The 12,908-nt window shown below is 42.1% G+C and overlaps 1 protein-coding gene across 15 annotated transcripts in view; it reads left to right on the top strand.

The window, feature by feature from the left end:
• Positions 1-12,908, top strand: part of Nrf1 (nuclear respiratory factor 1) — a 136,673-nt gene that overhangs the window by 120,686 nt on the left and 3,079 nt on the right. For 2 of the 15 annotated variants that reach the window (XM_071611976.1, XM_071611978.1), the window contains 2 exons: positions 355-410; positions 825-1,520. The exons of 12 other annotated variants lie outside the window; for them this stretch is intronic. In XM_071611976.1, the coding sequence (XP_071468077.1) occupies positions 355-410; positions 825-884 (116 nt within the window). In that variant the 3' untranslated portion in view covers positions 885-1,520. Of the gene's footprint in view, positions 1-354; positions 411-824; positions 1,521-12,908 lie in introns of those variants that run through there. One more of the 15 variants, XM_071611982.1, reaches the window with a different exon arrangement.

Here is a 12,908-nt window from a genome sequence, read left to right as displayed (position 1 = left end):
GAATACCAATTAGTCTTCATATTAGCTTAGGGAAGGCATAATTAGGAAGGTAAGTCTGCTACAAGAAAACCACATCACAAATATGAGTTTAGAGGGGGAAGTAAGGGGAACTGACCTACTCTTGCTTCAGCTCATCCAAGTTGACTGTAAGGTATGTTTTATAAACATGTGCACTGTAAGCACTCAGCAAGCTGACATGTTTACCAAAGGATTTGTTAAACACCCCATGGGTGGACATCAGACATGCCATGCGTATGCCCTGTGATATGGGGTATGTGGGAGGCTGCGGAGCCGCAGCAGGTTCTGGTAGCCCAAGTTGCCCGGTGCCTTTTAACAGTTCTGTGTTCTTGTCAGGCCTCTTTATGGCAGACTGTGGAGGTTGCAAGTGGATCCTGACAAGAAGGCCGCAGGTGGGTTCATCTTTGGGGAAAAGAGGAAGCAGCTGAGGGTGGAGTAACTTCAAGGCTACCACTCCAGGCTCTGCTTCCTACGTGGATGGTGTAATTCCTCTACAATGCAGTCCCCGTCGTCCGTCACCTAGCTTTAGTAACCATTGAAAATTGGATATTTCTAATGTTATCATTCCTTTTTCACTGATTAGCTGGGGTTCTTTCATAAAGAACTTGTCCCCAGTGACAATTTGGCTTTGCCAAGTACATTCAGATAGGAGAGGGAGAATAAGTACTTGAGCAAGATGAATTTACTAGCCTCAGTGGACACCCAAATTCCAAGATGGCATCAGTCGTAATAGCAAAGAAGAAACTCATGGATGTCAAGCTAGGGCAGCTGCCAAGCTGGACATTGATGTGGGATTTCACCCCTAGAGGCGTGGTTGGAGCCGTTCAAAGAGGTTACTGCCGTGTCACAACAATATGTCAGCGTGAAGAAAAAGCATCGCTGGAATTAACATGGTGCTGGCAGCTTACTGCTTTTCAACTACTGCCTTTCTTACAAGGAACACAAATGTGAGCAGTGACTCAGATACCACTGAAGAGGGGCCAGTGCGCAGGGTACTCTGGACTCCTAACCATGACTGCCTTGCTCCAGTTCCCTCTGAGAACTTAATCATTGCTGTATCTTTTCACATCCTGAGAATCAACGCCCAATAAAAGGGACTGGTTTAAAAAAAAAAAAAAAAATGAGGAAGCCTACTGGGATAGGCTTCTGTGTGACTCTCAAACCCCATAACTGTCCACATATTTCCACTTTACTATCTGCCTTTAGGTATTGTACTACCTATAGCAAATGTCATTCTGCCCTTGGTATGCTCTTAGAAAGTTTGAGATTAATAAATAATGCTTTACAGATTATGCCAAGTGAAGGGATTGAAAACCAAGAGTACATCATTGGAAGCTTCGTTGCCTTGTCTATCCCTGGTCAGATAGAAGAGGCAGGGCTGTGTAATGGGCACAGGAGAATTCGTTGTACCATTCTTGCTCATGCCTATTTGAAATTTTTCATAATAAAAAGTTTGAAAATAATAACAGAAAAATAAATCTCCATCCCTAACTTCTGGGTAACTCTTGTGTGGGCCTATTCTTCATTTTTATACCTTACTATTACGAGCCCTTATATAGTGTGATAGTTTTCTTCTGAAGTCCCATCATCTCCGCTCTGCTTTCTCCTTAAAAGTCCTGGTACACACTTTGAACCCATTGTACCATCACTAGTACATGGGCTTTGGAGGCCTCAGATGCTGATCTTACCCTTCCACCCAGAAATCTCTTGTTGGAATTTACTGGGCACACCCTGCCCTTCTCTGTGCAGTCAGATCAGATGTCCTGAGCAGCTGCATATTCCACAAGCTTTAGTGGAATGCTTTTCTTTCCCACCATTTTCAGTTTAAAGCTTTCCTGGTCAGGTCAGTTGGCCTAGAAGTTAGCTAGTTCAGCCCCAGCCCCACACTGAGAGCTCAGTCTCCAGGATAATAAACCATAATTTCTTTCTTTCTTTTTTTTTTTTTTTTTTTTTTTTTTTTGTGTGTGTGTGTGTGTGGTGCTGGGAATTGATTGAATCTAGGGCCTTGTGCATGCAGGGCAGGCACTCTACCAACTGAGGTATATCCCCAACCCAACCACAGTGGTTTTAAGTTTTAAGGGACAAAACTATGATTTCATAATGTTTCTGGGCATCTCCAGTAATTTCAAGAGGAAAATTATATCATAAAAATGTGTTTTGAGGGCTGGGGATATAATTCAATTGATAGAATGCTTGCCTTGCATGCACAAGGCCCTGGGTTCATTCCCAGCACCAAATACACACATACACACACACACCACACACACATATTTTGAGGTACATTTACTAATGAAGTAAAAATGAATTCAATTTTGACATTTGGCTTATAGGATGGTATGTTGGGGGGTGGGGGGGCACCAAGGAGTTCCTAGTAGTCTGCAAAAAGCAGGTGAAGGACAGAGTGACACTTTCCTGACCAGACAGAGTCACTTCTGTGAATGTTACCAACACCCCATCCCGCCCCCAACAGTTTTTCTAAATGTGTCTCTAGATTATCTAGCATGATCAGGTGCTCAAAAGTGTCCAGCATGCCAGGGCACCTGTGAGGCTGCTCTTGGTTTCATGAGAATATTCAGTATTGCCAGATGTAAGGCATATTTTAATCCATAAATCCCCCAAATGCAGCCAAAAGCCTTGGACTTAGAAAGCACGGAAAAGGAAGATTAAATGTCCCAAAAGCAGCTGATATAACAGAAGCACAGGGAGGAAATGCTTTCTCTTTTTCTCTCTTGTCTTACTATGATAAGGGTTACCTGGACCTCCTTTTGATTTGATATTAACATTCTTTTTCTTTCCTCCCTGTTCTTGCCCTACATCTATCTGTTTTCCCTCTGGTCCTGATTCGTTACTCTCAGCCTGTCTACTGCCTGTTTCCCGGACTAGTTTCTATATCTGTTTTCCTTCTCTCTTCTTCCACTTCTGTACCAGTATCTCCTTGAGATCAGCCACTGATGTAAATATTTCCCAAGCCTTCAAATGAAAAATTTCAAAGGACTTTCCTCCTGCCTGTCACCCCTGGAAAACACTTGTAGATATCCTTGATGGCTCTTAAAAACTTTAGAAGTTACTTAATATAATTGTTGGTATCATTCCTTGCTTGTTTATTCTTATACTTTCCAGTCACAGTCTTCTAGTTCCCCATTTAAACCAGTGTTTTCCTGGTGTATATAGTTAGCTTTCATCTCAGTAAGCTACAGGAGGCATTTTACCATAAATTTTCCTTCCACCAATCGTTGTGTATATTATTTGTTTAGCTTTCTGTTTTTCTCTCACAACATCAGTATTTTTCTCCCAACTAAAAATATTTCCATGGCCAACACAGAAGGCCTTCTGACTGAAAGAGTCAGTTACAGCAAACAATTCCTAAAGGTTCCCCAGGGTGGGAGAACACATGAAAGGTCCATTCTTTCACAGGTTGCCTGTCCTGCCCTATGGGGAGGATGGGAATAGGGTAAGCCATGGTGCTGGGTAACCAACCAGACCTGTAGCCTGTACCATTTGGCTTATGCCTATGCAGTTAGTTTCTGGAGGTTAGAAATTTGTCAGTGATGACATCATATCATATTGCCCCTGATATTGTGTGTGTGTGTGTGTGTGAGAGAGAGAGAGAGAAGCACTCTACCACTGAGCTACACTCCCAACTCCTGATTATATTTTTAACGTTCTTAATATTGATGGGTGCTTTAGCCTTGATTAATCACTTACCACTGCACGGAATTAGCAACTACTTCGTCTCCATTATGATGAGTTCCAGTGCCAGTTGTGACCACTGGCTTCATTTCAGAGAAGAAGCTGCCTGCTGGTCCATCTGCCTGATTCCATGGTTTTAGCTCTAATCTTTACGTCTTCAAAGGCCTTTGGTGAATGATGTGCTTCCTCTGCAAGTCACTCTTGCAAGATACATGCTACCTCTGCCTCTCTTCTGTTTCCTGAGAGAACATCGATGACCTCAACTAGATTTCCTCACACTTCTCATTCAAAGTCATCTTTGAAAAGCAGCTGATACTTACTGTAGACCTGCTGTGTTCCAGGCACTATACTAAACTTTACTTGTGTTGACAAATCTGGTTCGACAGCCCCGTGAGATTTGTAATTACCATTTTAAACATCAGAAAACAGAGGCTCACAAGGTATTAAATGGCAAAATCAAGATTCACATGTAGGTCTTTCTGACGAGGAAGGCTTCGATGGAAATAAAAGTCTATTTTACTCAACCATGAAAAGAACTTCCATACAGGATTTGACTACAGCACCTTAAGAAATGTTGTCATGGGGCCGGATACAGTGGCACACTCCTAGGATCCCAACTACTTGGGAGGCTGAGGTAGGAGGATCACAAGTTCAAGGCCAGTCTATGTAACTTAGTGAGACTATCAAAAATAAAATTTTTAAAAAGGACTAGGGATGTAGCTTAGTTGGTAGAGTGCTTGCCTTGCATGCAGAAGGCCTTGGGTTCAATTCCTAGCATCACAAAATAAAGGGTCGGGGTTGCTGGAGGTGTAGCTGAGTGATAGAGTGCTTGCCTAGCATGTATATGTGAAGCCCTGGGTTTGATCCCCAGTACCACCAAAAAAAAAAAAAAGTTCTTGTGGAGAAGTCAGATTTTACTCTGAAGCACAGTGAAAGGCTTCAAGGCTCTTCAGTTTGTGGAGGGCCAGGCCAGAGGGGATGTAGTTCAGTTACTGAAAATTGTGAAGGCTGTGATCAATTGTAAGTTATATCAGGGCCTCAATAGTGCCAAAATTGCTCAGTATTTAACAACATAGTCCTACTGGCAGCTTAAGTAAGCAGAGTTATAGAAAGAAAAGCCTTAACTACTTGGAAGCAGATCAGTACAGAGCTGGTGCCAGTGAATGGTGGAAACAGTAAAATCACAGGGTTGTGGAGCTGTGAGAAGATGTGGAAACTGTTGCAAGTGTAGGACTTAGTTTGGCAGGAGATAAATGTAGGCTGAGGTACTTGTACTGCCTAAGTATACGTGGTGTTTGGGATACATTGAGGGATAAATAATGGTTGTAATGAAGGGAAATGGAGGATGTTTATGGGAAAGGCTTAGATAAACTTGCTCAACTAAACAGTGTTTCAAGATTCAGCTGACTGATTTGTAGGTTTTAAAAATTTGATTAAAATCAAATCAGAATACTAAAAGGTTAAGTCTTAGGAAAATAAGTTCCTCCAAATAATAAATGCCACACATACATACATACACACACACACACTCACGAAAGAAAATTCCATTACACAGCAGGCAGATGACGAAACTCATCATCTCAGGAGAGGTCACAAACAGAATAGATCAGCTCATGAATGATAAATACACAGAGTGTGCAAGGCTGTGACCCTAACCTTTATGGTTATGCACATTGGCGTCTACGGTCTACCACAGTGCTCCCTTGGTGCTACCATCCTGTACCACAGTAAAACCTCACAACCCCATTTTGCAGAACACAAGGCCCAAGCCTCTTGAGGTGAGCAAATGATAACTTATATTAGAAGACAAGGCTGGGCTTATGAGTAGATAGCACACTCTGCCTCCCATGTAATATGACTAGAGAGGTCCAAAGATTATCCACTGTCCAAAAGTATATTCCCTATCACTTAAAAGCTTTAAGTCTCAAATCCCACTATTAGAGATAGAGAGACTGACCAACACCTCATAAGGAATAATCACCCTGATGAGAAGAGCCAGAAGACAAAGCAGAAACTTGTCTTGCTATCAGTCTCCCTGTAGGTTCTCCCCTGAAATGCAGGACTTGAAGAGAGGAAAGGTGTTGCATATACACAGTGTGGGACTTGTGTCCAGAGCTGGCCTGGCCTGGGAGTTTTCACATAAAATCTCTCTCTCTCTCTCTCTCTCTCTCTCTCTCTCTCACACACACACACACACACACACACACACACACACACTATCTATCTATCAGTTTGTACGGAAGTTTTGGAAGATCCCTCCTCAGGCTAAACCAGGTCAATCTCAAAGGAAGCAAAGATGCAATCCAGGTGATTGTGCCTGTCCAGGGGGGCAGCCGCACAAGTGTTGAGTTCTGAGTTTACATTTTAAGGGAGAATTGAAGGATTTACTGCTGGATTGAATGTGAAGTCAAGGATGACTTCTGAGTTTCTCAAGCAACGGGAAGGATGTAATTGCCACTTACTGAGGTAAGGAGATAAGGGAAGACTGGGAGGAGTGTGTTTCACCATTTGGGCTCAAGAATGATACCCAACAGGTTTTTTTAAAAAAGATCATTCAGGGTCAGTCCTCATTGTCCTTTGCAGAGAAGCATGGCTCTGGAGCCAGCAGTTCTCCCAGAGAGTTTGGAATGGCTGCAAGAAAATTCTTGTGCTGGGATCTGAAGTTTCTAAGTCACCTTTAACCTCTTTTTTTCCATTTTGGCCAATTTCATATGCCTCATCATGAAGCCTGAGATGAGAGGCAGCAGTGAGCCAAAGACGATGGTCCTCTCCCTTCTGGGTCCACTGGCCTGAGTGTTAGATGTCAGAGGCACTCTGGGGCATAGAAAGGCTCCCAGATCCAAGGCCTAGACACCTAGATTTACTATAAATTTAGTTTGTTTTTGTTATTGTTGTTGTTTGAAAAGGGGTCTTGCTATGTCTCCCAAACTGGCCTCAAATTCCTGGGCTCAGGCGATTCTCCTGCCTCAGTCTCCCAAGCAGCTGGGACTATCCGTGTATGTCACTCCACCCAGCTACTTTTATTTCTTTATTTTTTTAATTTATTTTAGTTGCTGAGGATTGAACCCAGAGGGGCTTTACCACTGAGTGATATCCTGAGCCCTTTTTATTTTTTATTTTGAGACAGGATCTCACTAAGTTGCTCTGGGCCTTACTAAGTTGCTGAGGCTGTCTTGAACTTGTGATTTGTGATCCTCCTGTCTCAGCCTTCCAAGTTGCTGGGATTATAGGCGTATACCATCACTCCCCGGCCCAGCTACTTTTTAAAAAATAAAACTTATATGTTTAAAAAAGTCCATTGACAACCAAAAAATATTTTTTTAAAAAATGGATGGGATTTACTAAACTGAATGAATGCTAAGGTTCCGTTATAGCTTTGAAAAACTGGGATGCTGGGGCTGTGGATGTAGCTCATTGGTAGAGTACTTGCCTAACATGTATAAGCCCTGAGTTCAATCCCCAGCACCAAAAAAAAAAAAAAAAAAGAAGAAGAAGAAAGTAAGTATTAGGGTGCTAAGTCTTAAGGACATTACAAATCTTCATGATGAGCCCAGGGTTCTGCCAAAGGAGCTTGCTTTTGATTTGTAAAAGGCAAGGACACCCACCCTTCTCAAGGTCCTAGCAGAAATCAAGGGATAAGTGGCCATGTGAGGGGGCTTTGAGGAGTGCCACACACATGCCAAGGGAGTCATTTCTAGAATTGTATAAGGTCTCCCTGAAAAGGAAAAAGGATAACTCCAAACCTTTAAAGTGGAACATGAAGGGCTTCTTGTTGCATTATCAATCGAAATGACCCAGAATACAATCTCGGATTAACATGCGCCTCTAGATTAGGGCTAATCAGGGACAGGCTGAGCAGATGCAGGGACAATCCCAGCCTGATTACTGTACCTCAGCATTTAATCATCTCTCTTCCAAGGGCAGCCACCCGACTTAGTGCATACTGGGTTTCAAAGCCTGCAGTCCCACCCCCTTTCCCTTGCTGTGGCCATAAAGGCTGCTAGGTCAGAGACACTGAGGCGATTTAATCTAATCCCATGTCAAAATGTCTCTGTGTGAGAGAGGGAGGGAGATCTTAGAATCCCCACAGTAGAATGGTAATGTGTTTATTTAAGGTGGAGGGGGACTGAAACTGCATGTGGAAAACAGTGGAATGGAATTTCAAGACATTTGAGGTTGTGCAGTGACTTTGTGTATGGAATTTCTGAAAAGCTTTTAAGATGTGTAATGCTGTCACCAATTACTCACCCTGAGACAGCTTTGTATGAAACTCGTTTTATCACCCAGTTACAGAGACCAAATTTTCCCCTTCCCTGATGTATGTAATACATAAAATGGAATCTATAAGAAATTATTTTATTTGGACGAGTCCCAAATGTAGTATTTTTTGCACTTATATTTTACATTTTTTTTCTGAGTTGGGATCTCTTATTGTAACACAGCCTCATTTCCTTAAAACTCCCCTATCCTAATTACCCAGTCCCTAGAAGGGAACAAATTAAATCGAAGAAATCAAGTTTCATTTATGAGCCTAGGAGACATTTATTGAGCACCTGCTAATTGTTAGGGACTCAGAGATCAATATCTTCCTTAAGGAATTTAGTCTGCTTGGCAACAAGAAATGCAAATAGTGATAATGAATGTGACATTGCCTCCATGGAGGTCTGTACAAAGTGCCATTGGGCCACAGAGGAAGAGGGCACAAGCCAGAGGAGGGCAGAGACTGGAGCTGACTATTGGAGGAAGAGTAGGAGACCTCTCAGGGAATAAGCTGAGGACAGTAACTCCAGGCAGAAGCTACAGTGTATGCAGTGTTTGGAGGACTTCAGCTAGTTCACCTGGTTGGCGTGTGTGGAGTGGGGATTAATGGGCTTAAGGGAGCAAGAGGAGCCAACATAAAGAGTTGAATGCAACCCTACAAAAGGGTTTAGACTTACAGCCCATGGGCCATTAGAAACCACTAAAGAATTGTAAAGGGTAGCAACAAAATCAGTGTGTTGTATTTGAAAGATCATTCTGATTACAGCAGTACTAGCCAATATCTATGTTTGCATTCAAACCTTTTGAAACATCTTTTCTGGAGTATATCTTCTGCGACACTAAAAACCATCTTTACAGCATGAACCCATATGCTAGAAAACCCAAAAACATCTTAAGCCAAGATGGAGAAGCTTTAACTTCAATAGTTCTTTAGATTTTGAACCATCTTGGCTCTAACCCACATGGTTGCTCACAGAAAAGATCTCCCTGCTCACTGCATCAAGTTGGAAGCTTTTAGGACTGAATCAAGCCCAGTGGCAAGAATGACATGAGACATCCTTGCTTCTCTTTTTGGTTGCTGTTTGCTAGCATTTGAGTTCTTTGGAAGATGACACAGGTGTCCTGGATTTGCTGCTAGGTGTTTGGGGTCATTGCATTAACTGCCTGTTTTGATCAGAGGAGAGTTTAAAAGTGATGATGGTCAAGATATATTGGGATGAGGTGGGAGACCAAGGAGCCATGTGGTCCTAACATTTACTTAGGCCCATGTGATTGGGGACTAGGGCCTAGCTGCATATTGGTTGAAGCCAGCAGTTGGCTCCCTTTGTCTGTTGCCCTCAAGGCTATCTTGTTGCCAATTTGTGACACACATGTACTTCATACTATGGGGAACGTGGAACAAACCAGAGACAGACCTGGGCTTGACCAGACCCAGGTGGAAAGGACCATGTACATGCCATAAGTGTCCACTATACTGTCCTGGTACCTAATGAGGAGGACACTAGGAGTATGGGCTGGGGTGGGGCAGGCCTCCAAGAGGAAGGACAACTGGACTGAGTTTTAATCTGAGGGTGTATCTCAGTGGTAAAGTGCTTGCCTACCATGCATGAGGCCCTGGATTTGATCCCTAGCACTGCAAAAATAGTAAATAAAGGAAAAGGAGTCAGAGTAAGAATTCCATAGAGCGAACAACTTGTGCAAAGACCCAGAGAAAGGAGTGTAACTAACATATTGTGGAACTGAGAATAGGCCGGGGGTTGGGAAATGCCGTGAGCACAGAATACCTGTGAGAGGATAGGAAATGACACAATAGAGACAGTGAAGATAGACCAAGGACACTCTCCAAGCGTACCTGTAGTCCCAGCACTCAGGAGGCTGAGGCAGAAGGATCACTTGAGCTCAGAAGTTCAAAACCAGCCTGGGCAACATAGTGAGACTCTGTCTCAAAACAACAGAAAGACCAAGGCAATTCTGAGCAGCCTTAAACACCATGCCAAAACATTTGAACTATATTTTAGGCTTTGGGAATTTCATTAACATCATAGAGCTCGAAATGTTGAGATTGGGGGAGTGATGTGTTATGGGAAGAGAATTTGGCTGGGAGGGGTAAATTCAAAGGGTGATTGGTCAAACTCATTTTAGCTGGTACAGTGGTGCAAGCCTATAATCCCACCCTTGGGAGGCTGAAGCAGGAGGATTGCAAGCTGCAGGCCAGCATGGGTAACTTAGCAAGAAAGACCTTGTCTCAAAATCAAATTTAAAGATTCCAGGTGCGATGGCACACCAGTGGCTTGGGAGGCTGAGGCAGGGGGATTACAAATTCAAGGCCAGTCTAGGCAATTTAGCAAGGCCCTACACAACTTAGCAAGACTTGTCTCTAAATAAAATATTTTAAAAGGACCTGGGGATGTGGCTCAGTGGTAGAGTATCCCTGGGTAAAGTAACCCAGAACTAGAAGAAAAACATTTTCATCAAAGTAGCATATGGTTTAAATGTCAAAAGTGCTAGAAATAATTTCCCTGGTAGTGGATGGAGCTCCTCTATCCAGCAATTGTTTCCCTGGGCCCACTATTAAAAAGATTGATTATACTGTCTGTATACTGGTGTAGCATGGGTTCCGCACAGCAAAACACTAAAGGACTCAAATTTGTGGCAAATTCTGAGGCAGATTTAAAGTTGAGCTGTTGGCTGCTGTATGGTAAATTCCTGGGCATTCTCAGAAATTGAAAATGGAATGTACACAGGGGACAGAAATACCATCACACCTTATAAGCACTGTATTGTAAGTGGAAGATGAATCATCTTAAAACTATATTTTAAGGGCTAGAGTTGTGATTTAGTGGTAGAGTGCTTGCCTAGCACATGTGAGGCCCTGGGTTCGATCCTCAGCACCACATATAAATAAATAAAATAAAAGTATATGTCCACCTACAACTTAATTTTTTTAAAAACTATATTTTAAATTGACATACACCCCCCAAAAAAGGACTAAAAGTCTTTTATTTTAAAAAAAAAAAAGGTCTGTAGGTCAGAGGTAATATTTTGGGTTTTTTCCTGGTATGTATTCTCTCTACTCTAAATAATAGTCTTATAATTTTTTTAGGTGAGACATTTTCATAATTTTTGGATGACTTGGTATCTATATTATAATAACATAAAAATTGTTCATTGCCAAGATGAATGTACTATAATTACGATTACATTTCCCTTTTTCTTTAACTTATATTTTTTCTTCAAGTTAATGCTTATTATGGGGGTGGGATGAGGGGTGGAGGAGGGTTTTTTCTTTCTAACCAGTAATCACCAGTTGTATCCAGGTCTGCTGTGGACCCCTGGGTATTCTTTCCAGGGTCACTCCATCTTCGCCATCCTCCACAGCACTCTGTACCCACCAGGTTCCTGCAGGCCCTTCGCCCCATCCCTTCCTCCCCTCCGCATTCTGCTATGGACCCCTAAGTTCCACAGTGACTGCCTCTGAGTTCTCTCACTTGCATGGAGCACATTCTTCAAAGCTTCCCAAGAAAGTGCATGGATAGCCAGGTTTTCCGGTCCTTATGCATCTGAAGACATTATTATTCTGTCCCCATGCTTAACTGATATGGGTATTGTTTCATGTGCTGGATGTAGAATTCTAGGCTGAGAACATTTTCTTTTTGACACTTGGAGGCATTGCTCTATCATCTTTTAGCTTGAAAAGTCTACGATGTTCCCAGTCATAGTTCTTCATATATGACTTTTTTTTTTTTTTCCTTTCTAGAAAATTTTAGGAGCTTTACTATCCCTGGTGTGTCTTAGTGTTTGAACCTTTTTTTTTTTTTAAATGTGTTTTGCATCAAGTGCCTTTTCAATGTGAAATGCCTGTTTGTTCAGTTCTAGAAATTTACTTATGTGTCTAATAATTTCCTACCTTTTTTATTTTTTCTGCTTTATCAGAAATTTGATCTCATGTTTTCTCCCCTATTTTCCATCTTTTAATCTGTTCTACTCTCTGTAAGATTTCCTTGACTTATTTTTTTACCTTCTTTTGAAGGTCTGTTTGATTTTTTTAATTCAATTTTTTTTCCTATTCATTTTTCATAGCATCTTTTTTTTCTTTTCCTTTCTTTCTTATGAGTGCTGAGATTGAACCCAGGGCTTTGCATGTGCTAGGCAAGAACTCTACTACTGAACTATACCTCAATCTCTAGCATCCTATTTTTTTATGATACAGATCTCTTATCTCTGAAGTAGAGTTTGAGGGCATGTTTTGCTTTCTCCTGCTCCCCACATTTCTCTGCTATTCCTATATACTTCTGTGTCCCTTAAGAGTGACACACGGAAATGCCATTTGTTGTGATGTGCAGGGAAAAAGTGAGATGACCTATAGGACTTAGGGTTAGTAATAGGACAGCAGGCCTACCTCCACCCACCAAATGTAACTGTAGGTCTTTTCTTGGGGCCTCTCAGGTCAGTTCCTCAAGACAGTGGTTGAACCTCAAATGTCCTGTCACAAAGGCCTGAGCATTAGAGTTAGGGGTACTAACTGATCCAGTCAGTCAGATACAAACTTTACACCAGTTCCTGTTTTCAGCCTCATCCACCCTTTCTGCAGGAGCCTGCCTCCAGGTCATGAGTTCATCCCAAAGAGGTTGCAACTTCTACTTCCAAAAAGAAATCAGAACAACTTTATATATGCCCTGCATCTTGAAAACTATGTTAATATCCCTCTTATATGCTTACCCCATTTACTGTACTTCTAGTTTCAGAAGGAAGAAAAGGTCTGCCTGTGCACGTACTCAGCCTTAGTTAACTGGAATGGACTACCCTTCTCTGACATTGCATGTTGCTTTCTTGTTTCTTGTCTTTTTTTTTTTTTTTTTGGTAGTAGGGATTAAACTCAGGGGCATTTTACCACTGAGCTTAATCCTCAGCCCCGCCCGCCCACCCACCCACCCACCCCC

The sequence above is a fragment of the Marmota flaviventris genome, chromosome 1 (assembly GCF_047511675.1).
Source record: "Marmota flaviventris isolate mMarFla1 chromosome 1, mMarFla1.hap1, whole genome shotgun sequence".
Classification (NCBI taxonomy): Eukaryota; Metazoa; Chordata; class Mammalia; order Rodentia; family Sciuridae; genus Marmota; species Marmota flaviventris.
This window is presented reverse-complemented; position numbering and strand designations above follow the sequence as displayed.